General features: G+C 32.0%; 1 protein-coding gene across 31 annotated transcripts in view; it reads left to right on the forward strand.

The window, feature by feature from the left end:
* The window catches only part of LOC136025213 (twitchin-like), a 397,750-nt gene that overhangs the window by 81,597 nt on the left and 290,728 nt on the right, over positions 1 to 25,425 (forward strand). For 29 of the 31 annotated variants that reach the window (XM_065701279.1, XM_065701032.1, XM_065701099.1 and 26 more), the window contains 4 exons: positions 5,645 to 5,765; positions 11,092 to 11,272; positions 17,247 to 17,470; positions 21,470 to 21,793. In XM_065701279.1, coding sequence (XP_065557351.1) covers positions 5,645 to 5,765; positions 11,092 to 11,272; positions 17,247 to 17,470; positions 21,470 to 21,793 — 850 coding nt within the window. The remainder of the gene's footprint in view (positions 1 to 5,644; positions 5,766 to 11,091; positions 11,273 to 17,246; positions 17,471 to 21,469; positions 21,794 to 25,425) is intronic. The other 2 variants (XM_065701248.1, XM_065701263.1) reach the window with 1 other exon arrangement.

Here is a 25,425-nt window from a genome sequence, read left to right on the forward strand (position 1 = left end):
AGTATAAAATATGCCCAGGGGATGATACGAAAAAGCATGCTAAGTAAATAGATTTTTAAGCTTCCTTCATGCGTACAGACGGAAAATTGTGAACAACAAAGTTTAAATAATACGGTCGGGGACATCAGGATTTTAGAAGTGCCTAGGTGGGACATTGCCCACAATCGGTCGGGAACCACAGACCTAGAGACTCGAAGCTTGTTTTAAACATATTCAAATTTAATAATCTAAAAATCCTTTTTTAGTGTAACTGCTTTCGAAAAGAAAGTTAATTTTAGTGTATCCTCAACTTAGTGGATTAAAATCAATTTCAAATCATTTCACGTTGCTAGTTGGAAAATTTTAGCTATTCATTGAAAATAAACTTTTTATCCGGTCTTAGTTAATTATTTCCTTGTTTTTGCATAACTATTTTGAAAAAAAATGGTTAAATTGGCTCTTATTCTTTTGCAGGGAAATCTAAAATTTGGTTTCTTAAATTACGTTAAAAAGTTTTAAATTTTTTGATTTACTGTGGGTTTGGTTAAATTATTATTTCAATTTCCAAATTATGATTGTAATTTTTTCATTGAATGTTTATTTCAAGCGTAATTTCTAATTTTAGTTGTAATTTCAAATGACTGAATTATAACTATTCGTATGTTTACTGGAGGTGTAATTTTTATTCTGAAAAAGAAAAAATTCAATAAAATGAGATGCAAAATTTATTAGCATGTTGCCTAGCTATATTTTCCTCACGGATCATTTTTGATGAGGTCAGATTGCTCAATTCCCTGGCAACACTGATTTATTTCAGATGGAAAATCCATGACTTCCAGCATCGACATTTCCAGTAATAGTTTCCTTATGGGGTTAACTGCCTTCCCTCTTGTCCTCCACCCCCCCCCCCCCCCAAGTGACGTCTATGACTGAAAAACATGAACCTACAAGGAGAACGAAGTAACTAGAAAATGACTTTCAAACCGGGGGTAATGTCTATATTAGTCGGGGGTAATGTCTACATTAGTCGGGGATAATGTCTATATTGGAGGGGGAGGGGGGGTAATTTCTATGTTGGTATGTCTTTTTAGCGTAATGTGTTTTTAGGGGAGGCATTATAAATCTGGGCATAGATTAACCGGGAAGATTATGTTTATATTCACAAATTAATCTATTCTCAACTTTTTCATTTTCGTTTTATTTTATTCGAGCTAATTAGCCATACAGCGACAGGGGACCAATTGAGGAGGGGGTAATTTCTCTCTCGGATTTTAAGATTTCCAAAGGCACCATTTTTTGCGTTTCTTTTAGAAAAATAAAAAAAAATGCCCCAAATCTATACATTTACAACTATGTTTTTTTTTTTTCATCGTCAAAAAATTACCAAAAAGTAATTCTCTCCCTCCCATCCTCCCCTTCCTACATCCTCATGGATTGGCATCCTTGGCTAGAACATTTCAATGGAAAGATTATAAGACAGTTTTCTAATATATTGAATTAGGTCTTAATTCATTTATCTAGGCTTTTTACATTTCAAGGACTGGGGACAGCTGTCTCATTGTTTTTTTTTCCGTGGGCTCCATTGACAGATAGGATCTTATATATTAATGAATGCTTAAAAGCTTAAAAAGCTTTTCAACATGATCAAATCCCCTTAGCCTTCCCCCTGGATACGGCCTTGATATTTGATAATTTGTATGTTTAACATTTAATCATTTGTATCTATATTTATCAACTAAGTTTATTTAATTATTTTTGTTTAATAATTATATATTTTTATTTATCTTATATATTGGTGAAATGCTTAAAAGCTTAAAAATTCAATTTCAACATGATCAAATCCCTCTAGCCCTCGCCCTGGATACGGCCTTGATATTTAATAATTTTTATGTTTAACATTTAATCATTTATATCCACATTTACCAACTAAGTTTATCTAATTATTTTTGTTTAATGGTTATATATTTTTATTTATTAAATCTTATATTTAATTTCTTATGTTATATTTTATAAATTTAATAATTTTTTATATAATACTAAATAATTATACATTATATTTTTGTCACATTATATTATATATTAGGTGGAGTGTCTTATGGAATACTTGAAAAAAATTTGTCAATCGAAATCTTTTTGTTCTTTTTCTGGTTTAAATTTTCACACAGAAGAACACAACAGGTGGAATTTCATTTTTCGTTCTTTTTATTGGCTCAGGTTTTTACACCAAATACTTTAAAGCCAACCAGGTTTTAATAAGGCAGGGTTAGTTGACCCTTCTAATGTAAAGAAAAAGTTGATTGTCGTACAAAAATGCGTCGAGTGCTATAAGACAGCTACAATTTCCACGTTTAAATTTTATGGTGTCCCTCTTTACTTTCATTCTGTAAAATTTTTTTATTTAATTAGATGTAAGTTAATGTTTCTGGCAAAAAGAAACATGCCATAAATTCGTTTTGACGAGATCAAAGGGGCAAGTTCCACTAAAATAGCAAATGCTAACAGATAAAACCTCGTGATTCTGGGCATAAGATATTGCTGGAAAGATCAAGGTACAGGTCACAGTTCTTATAACTTGTTCTCTTATAAATTAAAGTTATGCTTGTATTCTTGAGTGAAATGTAGCCGGATGTAGATTTTTTAACTTTTATTTCGTTTATTTAGCTTTGGGAACGCCAATTATATAGAAAAATAGTGCCAAATGATGTGTCAAATTAACATTAAGGTTATTCTTAATGAAAACGGTGTAAAAACAGGAGAAGTATTTGAAGAGTGTCGAACATGAGAGCTAATCGTTGGGTGGGGCATTTTCAGTGTAGAAAACGAAGAAAAAACAGAATTGACCCCTCCACCACATTTTCAAGCCTCTCCTCCTGCATTTCCTTTAATTGAAGCCACTGGAGCCAGGACGACCATACCTGCTTTTCTTTTTACAAGAGAAGGATATTTTTAAAGTGAATTTTTTTTTACGAAATGAGGTTGCAAGTGTAATAATCTAAATGGTTTTTTACCTATATTTTTTCAGTTTTTAATTTCTAATACGACTATTCCTCATAAAATGAGCAAATCAAATTTTTTGTCCAGAATTTACTCTCCCCCTACACGCACTCCTAACATATAAACCTTACAATTAAAAAAAAAAAATCTAAAAATTTCACATAGATCGATTGCTTTTTTTCTATTTTGATGAATTTGCCACGAAAGTTAGTTATTGAACCTATGAACAATTTTGTGAAAGTTCTCCATCATAAATATTAATCATAGTGATTGAAAGGTAATGCCAAATGTCATATCAAATAAAAATTATTCTATAGGATTATTGCTCATATTATAAAATAATATCAGTTTGCTATATTGATTTAAACAAGCCTCATTTTTTGAGCTGCTCAAGTTAAAAAAGGTAGTATATAGAATAACATAATTGCATAAAACGTTTATCAAAATATGCAAAAAAAATATTTTTTTACGATGTTAAAGACTTATATGCATAAGTGCAAACAGTTAAAATCTTCTTTTTTTTTGAGGGGGGAAGAGAAAAAGTGCATTTTTTAAAGGTAGGCGGAGGGATTGAAATTTTATAAATTGGATCTTATAAGTGACTGTTTTCTAGTTTTATTGGTGTATCCTTTTAAAAACGAGTCCCAAAAATTCAAAGGATATAAAAAGCCTATTTTACTTTTTAGTAGCATAATCACTTAAGATTCCTTTGAAAAATAACAAATACGGTAAAATGTTATTTTCGAAGCATTCTTTGCTCAAAGATCAAGTGGTATTTCAAATATATTTCTACTAATTTTTCTTATTAAAATTCAGTCCAGTCCTTAGGCACGATATTGCTTAGCCACCCTAACTTGGCGTCCACAAAATCAGAAAATCGAGGATGTCGATCGAGGCTGCTGGAAAAACAAAGTCAGTTTTTTCCAAGAGACCAAAAATACATATCCCAAACAGATCGGATAGATCGAATGGAGTTATGTATTATTTGCAGAAGTCTGGAACCTTGGCAGAAAACAAATTAGGTTTCCGAAAATAATCAGGTGACAGGAAACTGACAAATGAAATGCTTAGCCAAGGTCAACAGTTAAAAAAGTGTCCAAGCTGATTAGAAATAATTTACTATTGGATTGAGGATCTTTATTCTATGCTTCAAATATAAATTACCAATAGAAAATACTCAATAAAGAATTATAGATTACCAATAATTTCTGTGAATTAGCAATAGAAAATCGAAATATATGGCGTATCTTCCAAAAGGCCAAAAATACGTATCTTGATGGAACACAACTCGAGGTTATTTGCAAAATCTTGGAACTTTGGCAAAAAACAAATTAGCTTTCCAAAAATAATCAGATGACAGAAATGTGATAAATGAAATTCTTAGGCAAAGGTCAACAGTGCAAAAATAGTGTCTAAGGTTGTTAGATAAAATTTATTACCGTTTGAAGATTTTATCCCGAAGTTTCGAACATAATTTACAAAAAGAAAATGTAATAACCTTGACAGGATTGTTTGACATGAGCAGTCAAGCCTTAGCTTAATTCCAATTAAAGAATTTATATGTTGTGCAAACACGTAAATAGCTCATCGGGTTATTAGTAGATAGAATAGGATAATTTTAGGTTTGAGCTATTATATCAATTTTTATTTGTCTGCCCCTTTACGTTTCGAGTTAGAACCGTCCCTCCCCTATCCCTTGAAAAATTTGAGGCTAACACGAAGAAATACCTAAGGAAATTGGATGTTTCGGTGTAGAAAGCTCACTTTTTTAAACATCAATTAGCCTACCCCCCCCCCTCAGGTATGGTTCCGGTTTGTTATCTTTTTGTAAATATTGAATAATGTAGAATATATACAAATTTAGGAAATGTAAAAACTGGCTCTTATTTGTTTAAATTGACGTATGAGACCAAGATAGGAAAGGATATATTAAATAAATAATAAAACCAAAAAGGTGAGGGAATGAGGATTTTGTCAGCCGGTGGAAAAATATGAAGACGAAAAACAAGTAAATATTTCGAAAAGAACCTCTGCCAAGGCGTTCTCGGTGCTCATAAAAAAAAGAAAACAAATCTAACCTTTCGAAGTGAAGCTAACAAAATGAGAAAAGATACTGAATCAAAAAACCATACAGAAATAAATCAAAGAAAATCCACAGTTGGATTGGACAAGTATTCTGTGCCTCGCAATAGACTTTGCCTGTTTTTTAAATTGTATGGTAAGTATTAAAAATAGATATCTTAGAGTAAATTTTGAAATTCTCTTCCAGCGTTATTATGAATCCGGCTCGTATGCAGAATTTTTTTTGGAGGGGGAGGGTGGAATAATAGAAAAATATGTTTTAATGATTAAAATAAGAAGTGCTCAGAAATGGTCTGGGTGGTGGGGTACTTTATCCCAAACATCAAAAACAAGAAGAACAATAGGGAATTATTTCATTGATCGTCATTGCCTGATATATATCCATTGAATCTGTAGGGTCCTGTTTCATTTTGTTATGGACGATAAGTCCAAGGAACAATTGAGGGAAGGCAGTAGCTGTTTCTTTGAGCTAAATGTTTCCTAAAGGATGTCGAGTAAATTCTAGGGAGAATAGTTTCTCCATCACTAATTAATTCGTTGATTTAATTAGAATATATCAGGGTTAAGATAATGAACGAAGTCTTTTCAGAATTCCAGATGGTAAGGCGCCAAGATTTCCAAAAAAGCCTGCAATTCGCCAGGAAGGTGAAAAATTGGTGATGGAGTGCACTTTGGAAGCTAATCCGTATCCAGAAATTACTTGGTTTCAGGTGGGTATTTTTTTACTTTTTTTCATATTTAATTTCTTATCGTTTTTAAATAATGCCAAAAAACTTGGCTCCATCTTCATGCAAGAATTCTACCTCCCCAAAGAAATATCATCTACACTATTCGATCCCAGCGAAAAGTTGCTCTGGATTATTATCCTTAATTTCTCCACGCGTAAAATTGAGTCAGTAAAAAGAAAGCGAGATATATAGAAAGAATTTCGTATAGGTTAGGCAAATTCAACCAGGGTAATATTTCACTGTAATGTTTCGCCTGAAAGGTTCACCCCCAGAGAAATTTCCTCCCAATGAAAAATTTACTCTTTTTTTTGGGAAAAATTCTCCTTGCAGAAATTTACCCCCCTCCATCCGAAAAATTTTTGCATTCTTCCCAATAACAATTATTAGTAATATTGTGAAATGCAGGAATAAGTGCATAATAATAAATAAATAAAAATAAATAAGAACCTTCTTAAAAAAATCTACGAAATCGAGTCAAGAAATTATTTATAGACCTCTTTTTTCCTTCCTTTATTTTCCTTACTATATTTTCCTATTCTTTTCTTTATTTTCCTTACTTTATTTCCTTACTATATTGCCTAGACTAGTATCTCTGTATCTGTTAAAAACAAAGTTTTTTTTTAACTGAAAGTAAGAAACAACATTAAAATTTTAAACGAACAGAAACTATTCCGTTTTTAAGGAAAGCTGTTCCTTCCTCAACTCTTCCCTCGTAGCACGAAAGTTCTTAGCACTTTAAAAAAACTTGTTTTACAACCCAACGGCTCTTTTGTTTTGGCAGTCATCAAACAATTCGTAGTAACGAACTGTAAGTAAGGAACGACCCGGCTCTCAATAGTAACCGAAACTCTAAAAAACGGAATTTTGATACCAATAAAAAAGTTTTTAAAAAACAAAGTAAAAAAACAGCATTTAAGTTTAAAAAACAGCATTTTAATGCTGATTTAAAATATATAAGTTTAATCAAGTTTAATCCGACCCATCAAAAGTTAGAAGCCTGAGAAAATTAGCCTTATTTTTGAAAAAAAGGGGGAAACACCCCCTAAAAGTCATAGAATCTTAATGAAAATCACACCATCTGATTCAAAGTATCAGAGAACCCTATTGTAGAGGTTTTAATCTCCTATCTGCACAAAAGTGGAATTTTGTATTTTTTTTTTGCCAGAAGAATGCGTGTTTATTTGGTTTTTTTTCCAGGGGGATCGTATCGACCCAGTGGTCTTAGGATTTCGCGAGAGGGCTCATTTGAACGGAAATTAAAAGTTCTTGTGCCCTGTTTAAGTAACCAAAAAAATTAGAGGGCAACTAGGCCCCCTCTCACGCTCATTTTTTCCCGAAGTCACCAAATCAAAATTTTAAAATAGCTATTTTGTTCAGCATAGTCGTAATATCTAATAATCATGTCTTTGAGGACGACTTATTACCTCACTCCCTTGGGGAAAGGCTGCAAGTTATGAAAATTGCTCATTGTTTACATATAGTATTTGTTATTGGTAAGTATACAGACCTTTTCAGGGGGATTTTTTCAGGTGTGAGGGGGGAGAGGGATCGGGTGACGTGGTAGAATCTTTCATGGGGGAACTTTTCATGGGGGAAGATAATTTCTATGAAGGGGACGCTGGATACCCCAGCATTATTTAAAAAACGATCAGAAATTAAATTAAAAAACATTTTTTTTTTTAACTTAAAGTAAGGAATAACATTAAAACTTAAAGCGACAAAAATTATTGCGTATATGAAGGGGTTTGTATCCTCGTCAATACCTTGCTATTTACGCTAAAGTATTTTTAGTAATTTCAAAAGAGCTATTTATTTTAATTAAATAGCCTTGGCGACTCAGGGGTCATTCTAAAAAATTTGAACAAAATTCATACTTTAGCGTTAAGAGCGAGGTATTGACGAGGGGGCGAACCCCATAATGTTACCTATATGAGGATGTTCACCCCCTCTTCAATACCTCGCTCTTCATGCTAAAGTTCGAATGCTGTAAAATAATGGCCGATATAAGCAATAATTTGTTTGAGTTATTTTCCGGCCAATCTTAGCATGTAATTTTACCTAAGCAGCTTTACAACTATGATTTTGATGTGATAATAAACCAAAGATATTGTATATGTTCGACTTGTGGTTGTTATTAAATAAAAAAAAAAGTTTTTTCGAACCGAAAGTAAAGAATAACATTAAAACTCAAAACGAAATTAATTATTACGTATATCTTTTAAAGATCTTTCCTTTCATTCATTTCAGCCATTTGAGAATTGCTCAACTTGTGATTCTCATTTTCATAGAAATATTTTCGACTTCTTTGGCCGTTTTGTTACTATGTCTACAAAATTATTTCCACAAATATCACTAATTTAAGTTACGTGGGAGAATATTGTCATGGAGAAATTTCTCGCGGGGAAGAGAATTTTCCACGGAGGGGGAGCTGGATTTATCGACATTATTTAAAACTCGATCAGCAATTAGATAAAAAACAAGTTTTTTCAACTGAAATTAAGAGACAACATTAAAACTTAAATTTCGTTTTAATTATTCATGTACGGTAAGCCAAATTCAAAACCTGCATTAATTCAAAAACGTTCAGAAACTAAGTAAAAAAAAACAAGATTTTATTAAGCTGAAAGTAAAGAGTGACATTAAAACTTAAAACGAACAGCAATCATTCTCTATATGAAAGGGGCTGTCCCCTTCTCAACGCCTTGCTCTTTACGCTAACGTTCTTATTGTTTTAAAAAATAGAGCTATTAGAAAGAGCCAAACTTTAGCGCGAAGACTGAGGCGTTGAGGAGGGGACATCATTGAACCTTGCGGCATTACTTCCTCTGCAACTGGGAAGCTCAATATGTATTTTTTTTTTTGATAATTATAAAACCATTGGCTCTCTCATAACATTAGACCGATAGCAACTTGGTCCTTCATGGGGCAAAATTGTAATTTAGTGCCACAAAATCGCAGAAAAAGCTGCTTCCTTGTGGCATAATCTTTTTAATCGCTTAAAAAGGGCACTACAATCTTTTGATTTCTAATTGAATGAGCCCTCTCGCGATTTTCTAGTACCTTCGATTCTACATGATTGCCCCCAAGTAAAAAAAAAAAAAAACAAACAAAAAAACAAGTTAACACACATCCGTGATGTTTCTTCTGGAAAAAAAATTGCAAAATTTTCTAGGGATCAGTGTTTGAAATCTCAATAATAGTGTTTTCTGATATAATAAGTCTATTGATGTAATTTTTATCAAGTTTGCGTCCCCTTTTGGGGGTGTTTTCCTCCTTTTTCGAGAATCAGGCAAATTTTCTCAGGTTCGTAGTTTGATGGGTAACATTAAATCAATGAATATTATATATTAATTATTTTTTTTTAGAATTTTGGTTACTATTGAGCCGAGTCGCTCAGTCCTTACAGTTCCTTACCGCGATGTTTGATATAAGTAGTATATAGAGTAGTATATCCGAAAATTAACTATCCATTAATTTTGAATCAGCAAAGCATAGAAAAAGTAGAAATAAATTTAATAGTGTAGATAAAGTTTCACAAATGCAAATATTGTATATGTGAATCTCTATTGAGCAAAAATATTAAGCAAAAAACGAAAAAAAATTAGATACAGTTGAGAATCTACAATTTTCGTATCAATAAAATTTTATCAAGTAAAAACATTGACAAAAATAAAAAACGTAGAGATAGATTTAATTTCACAGATTTTGTATCTGTGAATTTCAATCAAGTAAAAATATTTAGGCTTTTTTGAAGGGTGTATGTCAACTTCGTCTTTTACATTTTATTGTCATCCGCGATAGATAGCATCTCATTAACTTCTAATTAACTTGGACAGTTTTGATTAATTTTAAAGAAATGTGTCACGATATATCCAGTCGCACGAAAAATGTTGAAAAGAACTTGACTCCTCCTGTTAAACTGGGCTGTCATAAAAGCATGATTGAATAGTCAATGACCTACCTGGCACTTATTCCACTATGGTTGAAAATATCGATACTTTAGAAATGATTCATAATTATAAAAATTACATAATTCTTGAAGAAATTAATTTCTAGGGGTAATTTTGCGTATTGAAATCAAATCACGAAGGGTGTAAAATGCATTTTTCAAAACATAGAAGAAGAAGGGGGTAATGTGTTGTTTTCTTCTTTATTTACCAACGAAAATACAAAAAAAAAAGTTCTTTTGAATGAACATTTACCAAAAATTTTCTTTTCAAAATCTCGAGGGGACCAAAAATATCTAGAGAGGTATATACCCTCCAGTGTCTTCCATCCAATTAAAACCATTAAAATTTTGACATCTATGTCTTATTTAAGTCTAGCAGTTTATACTCGTTTGTTAAATTTAATTTATCGGTTTTTTTTTCCAAACCGTGATTGCAAGAAAGATAAATAACATTAATTTTTTCTCCCTTATTTTAATTGAAAGGATTTTCTTCAACCAGGTTACATTTAATATAATTATGCCTGATTTAATTTTGTCTGTTTCAGTATTTATCTACTCTTTAAACGAACAATAATCGTGTATATATATATACAAAAATTTATTTTCGAAAACGACTCCATATTCTTTTTTTTTTTAAATTGACACCCTGGGATTTTTGGTCTGAAAAAAATGGGCTTATTTTTTTATGGGGCCGTCCTTCAGACCTCAGTTGGCCCTCCTCCAGCTGAAATTTAGTTTCTGCAAAAAAATCTTCTTAAAACTAAGATAAGCCCGAATAATTCAATTATCCAGAAAACCAGATCAGTTTTCTTTAGTACATCTTTCCTTTTATGGTAATATACGGATCATTTTTCAATTATCACTGTCATTTTCACTTAATTTGGGAAAATTGACTCCAACTTTGCCCCCTCTCACAGGAATTTGACGAAATTACGCCACTGCTAAAAAAAAAAGATCTAGATAGGCAACGTTGAAAAAATTTTATAATAGGTAATATTAATTTATTTATGATACTAATTTATTGTATTAATTTATAACATTCATTTACAATATTAATTTATATTAAAATAAACTTTATGATAGGTAATTTTATAGATAGTTAAGTTTGAGAAAATTTGTTCAGAGTCTTAATTATAGAAACAAATTTCACATGAGTGACTTTATGTTTATATGTACTCAGGCAGTTTTTTTGTTTTTAATAAAAAATGGGTACTTTCAGTGGAAATTCCAAAACAATTTTTTGTTAACATGGGAGGACTTTGGCTTCCCCCCCCCTCACCGATTGAAATAGCTTGTAGGCAGTGGTAACATTGGAGATTCCGCAACATTTATTAACACTAATCTTTTTCCTAATTCCAGGGCTCTAAGGTGATTAAAGACAGTAGCCGAATTAGAATAACAAGTAGCAGTGTTGGAAAAGACATGTATAATCTAACATTGGAGATTGACAATCCAAGTGCTGGTGATGGTGGTAATTACCGGTGCAATGCAGTTAATTCGATTGGCGAAAGTAATGCAAACATTTCCCTCAATTTCCAAGGTATGCTAACTGGTTTGGTTTTTTTTATATCTCATTTTATTTAAATTTCGAAGATAGGGTCTATTGGATTAGAAATGGTCATTATTATTTATCCAATTGAAAACCCGAAAACAAAGAAAGATGAAAAAAACGAGCATAAATGGGGAAAAAAAAACAAAAAGAAAACGAACATTTACACGAGACAAAAAAACAATGTCTTTCTAGAATAGAACCGTTGTAAATGTTGATACGACTATATTTTTGATTTTGCTTTTTTTAGAGGAGCTTTCTTTAAAATTCCATTTCTAAGAAATATGTAACTCTCTTTTCTGTTGGAATTTATGAATTTTTAAATATTCTGCACTATTTTAATAAGTAGTAGTATTGGAATCACTATGAACAGAATAAACTATAACTTTATCCTCCAAAGTGCTGCTCCGTAATTAGCGGTAATTAGCGGTGATCTGGGTATTAGCGGTGCAGGGTAGTTAATTTTGTTATCGAACGCAATGCAAATATTTCCCCTTGATTTTTCTTTCCTTTAAGTTATTTTTTTTCGAAGCATAAGCTCATGTCTATTAGAATAAAGCATTTTTTGGAAATGTTTAGATGTGTTTATTTTTGTTTGTTATTTTAGACCAGGTGTTTTTGTAAGTATTATTTTCAAAATTATGCAGCCCTTATTGAAGCTTTGACAGTAGTTAAAAAGATAAAAAAAAATACAAAGATTAATATAAACTAAAAGAAAAAATGGAAAACTGAAAAAAGTTGAAGAAATAATAATGGAAAGGAATTATCTTCCAATAATAGAAAAAGAATAAAAAAGAAGTGGAAAATAATCATATGCATTATTGGTTTCTTATTTTAGTTTCAGATATTTACGCTGGGAGGGATCTATAGTTTTGGACCTCTCTCTTTCCGAATGTTTTTGGACTTTTTTTGCAATAATTTCTAACATTTTCCGCGTATATTATCTATAAAATAAATTCCTACGTATGTGCATGCTAAGGGCAAAAGTGGAAAAATGAAGATATGCAACACAAATTTTGATGTGGAGACACTGCTCTTCTGGCAACTCTGTTATTCTTATTCCGAAATGGTTTAAGTGCATTAGGTTCCCTTGATTAAAGTTACATAAAAAATGTTCAATATTTGCTCATTTTAGTTACATATGTAGAATTTTTTCTTATCGGAGTGGGGGAGGGAAAAAACAAAATATGTGAATTATATGGAAAATACAAATAATCTTACGAACAGCCGTAACAATTTTAATATTTCTGGGGAACAAAGGCCACAGGCCTCAAACAACAAGCTGTGAGAAAAATGTGGTTCTGTCCAACTTTCTTGGGCTACAATGAAAAAAAGATTGAGGTGGATAGGATACGTTTTGCAGACGAAGGATGACAGATTTTCAAAGATCGTCTTTGGTCAAAGGTCGTCGGCTGACTTTGCCGACGACCTGGTGCTCATGGTGGAATCCATGGACCAACTGGTGGAAGCACTTCACATCCTAAAAGAAGAAGCTACGAAGTAGGAATAGAGGTTAACTGGGACAAAACCAAGATTATGGTCGTTGATACATCCTCTAGCATAGCCAATCCTCCTGGGGCCCTGCACCAAAAAACTATTGTCGACGTGGTCCAGCAGTTTACAAACTTGAGCTCTGTCGTTGCTGCCGACGGCTCCCTTCTCCCTGCACTACAAGCAAGAATAGCCAAGGCATCTGCTGCCATTGGCAGGATAAATCGTATCCTACGGCGGAAGCTAAGTATTAGTCGAAACACGAAGCTTCGCATCTTCAGAATCCCTGGTTGGGTCTGTAATTCCTTGTGGAATAGAAACCTGGCCGGCCACAATCACAGCTCTCAAGACCGTCGACGTATTCCAGACGAAAAGCCATAGGAGGATAGAAGGCCTGAGATAGTTCGACTTTGTCAGCAACGAGAAGTTACTACAAACAACGCAGCAGACGCTGTTTTCCATCCAAATTGTGGAGCACACTGTACGATGGTATGGTCATCTCCTTAGAATGCCATCATGCCTACCTGTGAAAATCGTGCTGGACTTTAACCCCGCAGAAGCCGGCTGAAAACGATCCCGTGGAAGACCGAAACGCCGGTGGTCCGATAGTCTTTTAAGATACTTGAAGCTGGCAAACATCGATGTCCAGGACGCACCAGCTTTAGCTACTTATCGCACCAGCTGGAGGAAGCTGAAATCACTCTCTACGCTGAGCCATGTCCGGCAGGAGACATAAGTCAAGTCTAATCAAAGTCTTTTTTGGCCCTCCATCTAAGGCAAAACGCAAAGCGTCCCCACCTAAGTCATCCCCGAATAGAGTTGGAAGAGATCGAAAAAGAAGGAGTTAAAGGAATTGTAAATTTTTGGAGGGTAAAAAGGGAAGCTTTCCGTTGGTTGGAATGGAAGATAAACATGCACAGCTATCTAGGCCTCGGGTGGCTTGGTGCTGCGGGGAGTTGTTAGTAGTACAGGCCATTAATTGTGAAAAACTGTGCAGTACCTGTTTCTTCAGCTCCCTGCCTTCTTACCGTCTGATTCAATCTCCCCGTATTATCTATTTTTGCCTTCCACAGTTTTCCTCCTTCCTTTTTTCCCGATGTCGGTGTTCTTGGAGGAAGGGACGAAATTGGGCAGTGCTTGTTTTTTTTAGCTCCCTACCTTCGTACCGTCTGATCCAATCTATCGTATTATCTGTTTTTGCGGTCCAAAATTTGTCTCTTTCCTCTTTCTCCTAATAATGGTGTTCCTGGAGGAGAGGGGGACGAGCTTAAGAGTCCTATTATGGAAAATTAAACCAGAGAGACCAGAGAGAAATGTCTTGACCGTATGCCCTTTTTTGGCCATGTTCCTAATGCAAAAATTTCTCCTGATGAAAATTTCATGTAAATTAAATATGTGCTATTTTGGGGATAAATGGAGGAATTTATTTTTTGGGGGATGGAAGGTAAGAACAAGGAAAAGATTATGCATTTTGAATATGTTAGACAGTATTGAAAAACCACCGAAACTTCTGCATTTCTGGATAGGGTATGGGCCTAAAGAAACCTCCAATATATAGCCCACTTTTTTGTATATGCCGTAGGTGCATAATTAGGAAGGTACCATAAAGAAATAATGGAGTATAACAAATATTGTATTGCAAATAATACATTTATAATATGTTTTTTTTTTTTGTATTAGATTAAAAATCTTCCGCTGGAGAAAAGAAAATTAAAATTTTTCAAGGGTAATTGATGCGTAATCAAAAAAAAAAAAAAAAAAAAAAAAAATCAAAACAAGCAAAATGAAAATCATCAAACCGAATCTGCCATAAAATGAATTTTAACCAACCAAATATTCCGTATGTATTATTTTTGGAAACATAAAAGCCATGTTCTCAAATCATTTCTGCTTTTTTGTTTCGACTTTAGTTTCTCTTGAGTGGTTGAAAAGTAGGACAGCAAAAGTCACTTGGCTTTGTAATTTTTATACCAAACTCTCTCTCAATTTCCCTCGACAATTAAAACGAAATGGGAGTAGTGACAAAGAGGTATGATTTTTCAATAAGATGGAAAATTAACACGGACTTTTTCAGCAGAAACAATAAAAGTGCAAATGTTTCAGCAACACGTCCTGGGCCCTTTATTAATAAACACTAAAAATAAGAAGACCAATAGGAAATTTCTCAAGACAGTGGGAAACAAATTAGAATGAATATTTCGGCCCTATGTCGAAGGGCTGTCCTCAGCAATTCAAAAACTTGTAGGAAGAAAAAAAACAAATAAGAAGAGTCCTGGTAGAACTTCGCTGAGGTAAGGATGCTGGGACTGTTTTGAAAAAAATTTGCATTTTAGTTTTATTGATTTTATCCTGTTGTATGTTTTTTCTTCCTATGTTTTTTGTATGTTTGTATGTTTTTTGTATTGCTGAGGATGGCCTTTGGACATATGGATGAAATATTCGTTCTAATTTGTTTCCCACTGTCTTGAGAAATTCCCTATTGTTCTTCTTGTTTTTGGTGGTTGTCATGGAAAGGCTGTGTGGTCTTCGTCGCTATTTTCCTTTTATTAACGGAGGAAAAAGAAGAAAAGTAACAAAGCAGACTAACCTAAAATAAACAAAATATATAAAGAAAAAGGGGAAAGTAAAACACAAAATATGCAACAACAAAATGAAAAAAAAAATAAATAAAAGGTAAACTCGTACTTTCATGATGTCGGCGTTATTAAGACGTCAATTTTTCTTTTATTTTTGTATGGAGTTTATGTTTTCCTTTTCCCTTTTCTTTATATGATTTTATAAGTTTTATTTCAATTTGTTTTTTCTTCTCCTATTTATAAAGGCGCCCGGACGTGAAGCCGAAATACTCGGACATGGATCACAATTAATCAAAAAAGTTTTTTTTCCCACTATTTTATTGAAAAATACACTTATCCTTCGCATTTTAATTTCGCTTTAGTTGAAGATTTGGTTTGAGGTTCTGTTATAAGTAATTTTATTAATTTCGGATGAGGTTTCTCTTTAATTTTGCAATAGTAAGGCAACAGAAAACCTTTTATGTAGGATAAATGATCACTTTCCGGACAAACTTCCTTTGATTTTTTTGAATGAAGTTGTAGAGGCAGGTGGATAAACGCTCAGTAATTAGCTTAGATATTAATTATACATATCAGTTATATAGCATAAATAATTGCCTTCTTCTAAAATTTCAAAGAATGTTAAAGTAGAAAAAACGTAAAGTAGAAATAAGAGAGAAAAAAAATAGGAAAATTGAAAAGTTCAAAATACAGGCAAATTTTAACTGGCAACTTCTTCTTGTTACCATTGATAGATTAGAAAAATTAGATTAGAAGACAGAGTAGAAACATATTATATACATATTATAAACATATTACATAAATGACAGAGTAGAAACTTTAGGTGGTAAGAATTTATAACTATTTGTGTATTTTAGAAGATAGAACACAGTGTTTTACTATATTAGTCAATGGTATACGTTGTATGTCAGTATTGAGACAAAAAAGAGAAAAAAGGAAAAACATTCGAATGTTTTTGGTGATAAGAATTCATTGTTGCTTACTTTCGTTGAAAAGCCAAAAATCCAGCCAAATGTAGCTGGTACCTTTTCTCGTTATTATATATTGATTAGAAAACGTTGTAACATACTGAGTAGAATATATACACTACGTCAATATTTAGACAAAAATTTTCGAAAATGGTTTGGATCTTAAGAATCTAGATGGATTTACGCCTACTCGTGTTGAAAAGCCCAAAATCCAGCCAAATGCATCCGACGTATTTTTCTTATTAATATTGATGGGTTAGAAAGATGACATCGTTGTAACATATTAATCTGTTCTTTACACAATACATAAATATTTAGACAAAAAAAAAGCTCTGAAAAATTTTAGATGATGAGGAGCTTGATGGATTTGCGCCTACTTTTGTTGAGGAACATATGATACATACAAATGCAGTCACCACCTATTTCTTACCAACAATGATTGATAAAAGAAATGATAGTTTTGTAATAAATTTATATATAGGCAATACAGTATATAAATATTTAAGCAAGAAAAGGAAAAGAACAATTTTGAAAATATTTGAGATGGTGAGGAACTTCGGTAATTTGGTCCTACTTTCGTTGAAAAGCCTAAAATCCAGTCAAATGCAGACGGTGCCTATTTGTTATTAAGTTTGATGGATGGGAAGATTACACATTTGCAACATATTAATCTATAGATTATTCAGTTCATAAATATCTAGGCAAATAGGAAAAAGGACTTTCGAAAATATTTTCGCCAAAACACTGCTAGATGGATTTGCGTATACTCTTAATGAAAAACCTAAAATCCAGCCAAATACATCTATCACTTTCTTTTGTCAACATTTAAGTACTGAAAATATGATAGTGCTGTATTATATCAATCTATGGTGTATACAGTACAACCGTATTTAAACATAAACGCCAGAAACAAATTTCTAAATATTTCAGGTGGTGAGGATCTTGATGGATTTGCGCCTACTTTCGTTGAAAAGCCTAAAATACAGCCAAATGCAACTGGGACTCTAATCACGATGAAATGTCGGTGCAAGGCGAAACCAGAACCAAATGTTACTTGGTTCAAAGGCAGCGAAGAAGTGTCTCTGAGCCAAAGAGTAAAAATTTTAACCACTCCACTAGGAGGTGACTTATTTGATTTGATTCTTGAAATAAAGGTAAGTCTATTTAAGTTACTGCTTACACTAAATATTGTAGTTTTTTTGTTGTTTTTATAGGGTGTTTTACTTATTTATTTTTTTATTTATTTAATATTAAATTCATAGTAGGCCATGGATGGTATAATGGGTAATTTTTTTTTTATATTGCTTAGCTAAAACGAAAAAGAGCATTGCTGCCTTTTTTTGCTCTTTCCAATCATAATAATCGCTTCCAGGAGAACTTTCCATTTTGTGTCCTTAAAGAAGCTCTAAACAGCCCATAGTAGCCAAAAGTTTGAATAGTTCTTTTTTTATCTGTCTAGTGAGAGAAAATTTTCATTTGTTGCTGATTCAGGAATGGTCACTAATATCATGATGAATCCTGATTGTAAAATTTCATTTTGAAACAAATCTGAATAAATTTTCAAAAAAAGCCCGAAACCCCTTGATAATGACTGGAGCAAAACAAAACTACGTCTTTGAATTAACATGGCTGAAAACCCAATTCAGGAAACTTACAGCCCCCCACCTTGAAAACAAGAAAAATGACTTTTTTTTGCATGAGCAAAACTGATGTGTCCTCTTTTTTCAGCTTTTTTTCTTTGTCGCTAGTGGGGCACTGGAACATCATATAAAGCTGTTTAAGCGCTAATTTAAAAGTTAATTTTTATATCTAATTGGTTTTTAAGTAATTATTCAACTTCAAATAATAGTCTAAAAACTATAGACAAGGCTATAAGTTACTTTGAGTTGCATTTGGAAGTGATTATTATATTATGAAAGGGCATAAAAATGACACCAATTGATGTATTTAATTTCTTCCGAGATAAATTATATGAAAAACCTCAAATTTAGCGCATGGTGCCTACCATATTCACTCATTTCGAGCTTGTCCACCTATCCTCACTTATTTGGGAGTTGCGTTCTTTTAGGTTTATTTTTGGGTATGATTTGGGCATAATTGGGTAATTATATGGGTTTTGGACTATGTAACTCTAGTTAAAGCTGCGGTAGAGGTGAATTGGTTTATACCATTCAGCTGCTCAAACGATTTTTATTGAACCCCCCCTTGCTCTTGTGGGTCTGCATATCTAGTCCTGGGCAAAAAAGATTACGGTGATACTGTTTTTTTTTATGTCATTAATTTAAGTAAGGATTCTACCTCTTTTTCTAAAATATTCGTTATTATCTGAGAAAATATCCCATTGGGATCGATTTTAATCGTTGATTTTAATCGTTGACTTTAATCGTTGAATTCAACCAAGTTCATTCTATATGCAAATTTGTATAAATATAAACTGAAAATTAAAATAATCTCCTATAGGATAGGTAATTTATTCAATATTGAAACAAACCAAGTCAAAGAAAAGAAATGGGAAAAAGAATCACACACCCTCGTGTACTTAAAGCTTTTGATACATGCCAATATTGGCACGCTTTTAAAGTCTCAACAAATTAACACACTGTTTTAGTTCAAAAATAAATTTGACTTGATGACATAATACCATTTGACAAACAATTTGATGCCCATTTTTTGCTGCTTTACAGAAACAAACAAATGAAGAACTTACAGATGCTTAACATTTTATATTTAGCTAATTTAATAAAAATGACAAAATGACAAATGACCAAGGATAAATAACAGAGTGAATAAACGAAGGACAAACCTACGAATGTTTTATGTTAAAATTTAGCTATTTTAATCCAGAAGATAAAATGACAAACCACAAATGACAAATGGTAAAATGAACAAACAAAATGAAAAACTTGCAGATGCTTCATAATTAATATTTAGCTATTTTAATACAAATGACAAAATGACAACAGACAAATTGCAAAATGAAAAAACACAAAAAAAACTAACAGGTTCTTCATGTGTAATATTTAGGAAATTTAATAGAAATCACAAAATGATGAACGACAAACGACAAAATGAACAAAGAAAATGATTAACTTAGAGATGCTTCACTTTAATATATAGTGAATATACAAATGACAAAATGGAAAACGATAAATAACAAAATTAACAAAAAAAATAACATACTTACAGACATTTCAGATTCAATTTTTAGCGATACAAATGACAAAATGACAAATGGTAAAATCAATAAACAAGATGACAAGCTTACAGACGCTTCATATTTGAGATTTAGCGATACGAATGACAAAATGGCAAGCGATAAATGACAAATGGTAGAAAGAACAAACAAAATGACAAACTTGTAGATTCTTCATATTTAATATTTAGCGAGTTTAATAAAAATGACAAAAGACGAATAACAAAATGAACAAACAAAATGAATAACTTACAGGTGGTTCATATTTAATATTTAGAAAATGTAAAGTGAAATCACAAAATGATGAACGACAGTTGACAAAATGAACAAAGAAAATTACTAATTTACAGATGCTTCACTTTAATAAATAGTGACTTTAAATACAAATGACAAAATGGAAAATGATAAATGACAAAATGAACAAACAAAATGACAAACTTATAAATGCTTCATATTGAATATTTGGCGAATTTCATACAAATGACACATGGTAAAATGAATGTAAAAAAAATGGTAAAAAACAAAATGACAAGCTTGCAGATACTTTATTAATTTTCTTCAATATTTAGCTAGTTTAATACAAATGACAAAAGGCAAATGACAAAATGAACAATCAAAATAAATAACTTACAGGTGCTTCATGTATAATATTTAAAAAATTTAATATGAATCACAAAATGATGAACAACAAATGACAAAATGAAAACAGAAAATGACTAACTTACTGATGTTTCACTTTAATATACAGCGAATTCAATACAAATGATAAAATGGTTAACGATAAATGAAAAAATGAGCAAGAAAAATGACAAAGTTACAGATGCTCGACAAAATGAAAACAGAAAATGACTAACTTACAGATGCTTCACTTTAATATACAGCGAATTTAATACAAATGATAAAATGGTTAACGATAAATGAAAAAATGAACAAGAAAAATGACAAAGTTACAGATGCTTCATATTCAATATTCAGCTAAATTAAAAGAAATTCACTAAAGGATGAACGACTAATAACAAAATGAACATAGAGAGTGACTGACTTATATATGCTTCACATCTCATATATAGCGAATATGATATAAATGACAATATGGAAAGCGATAAATGACAAAACGAACAAAAAAAATGAAAAAACGAAATGACAAACTTATACAAACGAAATGACAAACTTATAGATGCTTTACGCTTAATATATATCATCGCGTTAGCCGAACGATGGAACCCCTAAGTTTGAAATAAGCAACTTTTATTCCTTAGGCATCTTTTAAAACCAATGCTACCTAGTTGGTTAATTCGTTATTAATTTAAAAAATATGTCAATTAGTTTTTATGTAAAAATAGATAAAAGAATACTTTCAGAGACACTCTTATAACTGGGTTTTATTTGTTATTTTTATTTTTACGTAATTATAAGAACTATTTAATACGTATTTATTTATACATGAGTGTTAACTTGTTGAATTTGTAGAAATTAATCAGTAAACACCAATTTAATTTGCTAGTTTTATAAATATGGAACAATTGAAAGTATCCTTATTAGTTTTCTGTTAACTAAAACTTAGAAACTAAGATTCATTAGATGGAAATGGTGAACCTAATTATCATTAATCAAAATTATCTAATTATCATTATTAAATCAAAAGCTGGATACGGTTAAAAATTGATTCTGTGCCAGAAATGCCAAAACCATAATGCTTCATACCCGCTTTTCCTGAAAAACAGTCAATCCTGTTTATCAATGACAAGAAAATGGTCACAATGACTTATTATAACTAAATTATAATTAAACATATTTAACTATATCTGAATCCTTATTAATATTTGTTTAAACTCTAATGTAATAAGCTACATTCCTAATTATTATACTAATTATTAGATTTGTGCTAATTTATAAAAAATGCTAAATAATAGTTGTTAATCCTTATTTCATTAATTGTATTTGAACACTTTGAAACTAGGATCCAGTAGGCAGAGATGGTGGACCTTACCGTTGTTACGTACGAAACAAGCACGGTGAATCAAATGCTAAACTCAATTTAAACATTGAATCTGAGCCAGAAACACCAGAACCACAAGGCTGTGCGCCCACCTTTCTTGAAAAACCATCAATTATTTCAAGTAGTGACGGTAAACTGGTCACAATGACTTGCAAAGTGAAAGCCGACCCTAAGCCATCTTTGAGTTGGACAAAAGAAGGCAAGATGGTGCTGGAAACGTCAAGAGTATCCATTTCAGTTATAGAGGAGAACGAATTTGTTTATAATATCAAATTGACTATAAAGGTTGGAATCATTGCTGTCGCATGGCATCGCTGTCACAAAATGTTCAATGACTGACATTTTCGTATTGTGTAGTAACTGTTATGTCTCATAACTAAAACTAGGGACTATCTTCAAGTACCAAGGACATCAAAATCAAAACATTTGTAACCATCTTAAGTCAATTTATACCTGAAGGCCTAGTATTTTTTTTCAAAATTGTGGAATATTTAGAGAAGTACCATATTTTCATCAGTGTCCTTGTTTTATCAGTTGGACTGTGAAAATAAATCATCAAAACTAATTAGTTAAATTAATTTTTTATTAATTAGTTAAATTCATTAATAAACGAAGCTTTACCTCCATTAGATTCAAACATTAAAAATTTGCTGATTCCTAAATATAGCTACACCTACAAAGGAAAGCTATACATTTTTAAGCTGTTTGGCGGAGTGTATTTTCGGCTTTATTTTTGTCTGATTTTTCACCCACGTTTCTTTGTTTTGAATTTGCCGCCCAAGACTACCAACAACTGCATCACTGCCTATGGACATCATTCTCATTAAGAATCCGATTTCCAATTTTTTATAGTTTAAGATATATAGATTGTGTTAATTTCCAGTTAACCAACACAATCGGATGACATTTTCGCTGTCCTTGGTACTTTAATAACTGAAAAGTAACTTGGCTCAAATGTTAATGGAAATATTCTCTTTTTGAAGAATACGTTGATATAACTTGGGGTAGGAGAGAATTAGTGTCGGAGGGTGGTATATGTAACGAACAAGAATAAAACGAAAAGGGCACTCAAGTTCCGTTGAGTTTCGCCCCCGCCCGCTTCCTCTACTAAATATCATGTTTACGCCAAGACCCTTTGAGTTATAACAGCTCTATTTGTCATTTAACTTGTATTTTGACATCCGTCGTAGAAATATTTATATTTTCTATTAATATAAGCAATAAGAAAACACAAAAGACGTGTACCATTCTTGTTAGGGGTTTGACTCCTTCTTGCTGTTTGGGAAACATCAAAATGACTCCTATCAGTAGATAGTATCACTTATAATTAAATTTTTTAGCAAAGCCAACCAAAACACACCAAAACTATAGTTAACGAAAATACGCCCAAATCGTTATCTATTTACATGTCCTGAGCAAAAGCGCAAAACAAGTCTCATGATTGCTTTTGCAATATTTTGGCCACGTCTACCTTCCCTTTAAATTATCTGCCCAAGCTTCTCAGAAATTTTGTCTAGAATGTCATAATGTGTTTCTCCAAGACATCTAAGTCGTTTTCAGTTAGTAATTCATTTGCTGACAATCTGACATTTTAGCCAAAAATCCTATGTTCCCTTGAATTTACTATTCAAGGTGCTAAAAGTTTCTTTTTACTTTACTTGAGTTGATAACGGGAGATCCATAGCGTCAATATTCAGCGAATTCCTTTAACATACCAGGTCAGAGTGTGCTTTGTCTGGTAGCTCACCCTGACTTGATTCTAATTGTTTTATCAGAAAGCGAAGAATAAAGACGACGATTCGTTTATTATTTTTTAATTTACGTTAGTACATCGGTAACAACGTTGGTAACATTAATTGGATGTTGTATTGACAATAAGTTAGAGTCGCGTAGTTCGTGACTAATTTATTCATTGTTATCCTTCATTGACTCTCTTTCTCTACTAATTTCTAATTTTCAATTTATGTGTATATATTCTTCTTCTTCCACTTTATCTCTTTTCTGTCTTCTAATATTCTTTCCTGTTTCTGTAACTTAGACATAGTTTAAGTTACACTTTGGAATTATTAAAATTTGAAACTACATGTAATTTTTTGCATTTTTAGTTGTCATTATTGTTCTTGTATTTTGTTGTTGTTTTTTTTTTTTTTTGCGTCTCCTGGTGTAGTTCATACGGTACATGGTCTGTTTTTGCCATTATGAAAATTAATATTTAAACATTTAATATTTTTACATTCAAAGTGATTATGGAAGCGCCTTATGTAAAGGAAGAGTTTGCGCATTATTTGCGTGAATTTTTTTAAAGTTATTTTTGGCTATTCAAAAATAAAATTGCCGTGTTTGCATCAGATTGTTCTGCAAAAAAATTGCTTTTGTCAAATATTAAAAAAAACTAAAATAAAGTATAGAGTGATGATAAAAATTCAATTGAAGTCATCTTAAATATTAGAGGTAGGGGTTTGACACTCCAGGATAGCCCAAAATAGTAGAAGCCGAATTTAGAAGGGGTGATCTCTTTTGTTACGTAACAAAGTTACAATAAATAGAGCAATTTTTGATCGATGGGGCCCTATTCCCGATACGAATCCTTGTTGAACAGGATGAACTTCTTATGTTTTCCAATTTTTTTCGATGAAAACACCAAAAAAGTGCATTTTTCAATGAAAGCACCCCCCAAAGTCATTCTTCAAAACCCTATAAGGGTAAGACATCTAGGGAGCCCATACCCTCTATTCTTAACTCCCCCTCCCTTAATTGATACCAAAGAACAAACAAATAAACACGTATCCGCTACCAGCCTTCTTGAAATAATATGAAAATTTGTACTTTTTCGATAAGGACTTAACCCGTCACAACCTGGTTTAAAGATATGATGAATTTGATGAGGTAATTTTTATCAATATCATACCCATATTTGAGTGTATTATTCCCTTGTACTAAAATAATGCATATTTTATTAGGCTAATAATTTTTGATTAGGGACTTGAAATCCATAGTATTGCATATATTTGGTTCTAGCGTTAAAGTTGGATTCCTCTGACTGTAAATTGTAAACTTCCATTTTTGGAATTTTATTAGACGAAAATCTGCCCTTTTTACTGTTCCACGAATGGTTTGATATGGATGCACCATAATTTTTTGTCGTATAATCTGACATTTCACAATTGTCTCAGTAATATGATATGAAATGATGCTGAATATAACACGATCCGGAATATCGTAGCAAATAATATAGAACAAAAAGATTGATAACTTTCCTATAATTCTGTGGTTGAAAATATGCTTAATTTCTTACATCTTTGAGGTATTTTTGTAAGTCACTTTTCTGTCAGAAAGAAAAGTCAAATAATCCTACCATTTTAGGACCTTATTGGCTCTCTTGTGTTTCTGTTTGAAATTTTAGGACCGAAACAGGTAGCATGATTGGCTCTACTGTGTTTTGTGTGAAAGTTTAGGCCAGTAAGAGAAACAAACAGGCAAAAACAAGCGACATGTTATTACTTTAAAAATTTCAGCTTTACCATAGGGCTGAAGTTGTGTTGTAGTGTTGAAGTTGTAGAAGTTGTGAAGTAGAGTGGTGTCATAACATGCACTAGTTCTTGTAAATATTTTTCTTGATTTGTCAAGTAATTATAGAAGTTTCATTAATTGTAATCACATCAATAAATAAAGAAGAAAACTTTGGTTCATTATATTGTTCGCTATCGTTCACTACCTTTCGTTCGCTATTACTAAATCGAAGCTCTGTTCTATCGTTCTTAAAAAAAAGACTGGACTTGCGCACAGCAGAAAAATTTATTTCAATTTCTAGCAAACCTTAGTGACGACCTAATAGCGCTGGGTTATGTGCTTTTATAGTAAATGAAAGCTAGATTTTTCAAAATATTAGAGAATTTGCAACTGAAAATGTATTTAGT

The sequence above is a fragment of the Artemia franciscana genome, chromosome 1 (genome assembly GCF_032884065.1).
Source record: "Artemia franciscana chromosome 1, ASM3288406v1, whole genome shotgun sequence".
In the NCBI taxonomy this organism is placed as follows: domain Eukaryota; kingdom Metazoa; phylum Arthropoda; class Branchiopoda; order Anostraca; family Artemiidae; genus Artemia; species Artemia franciscana.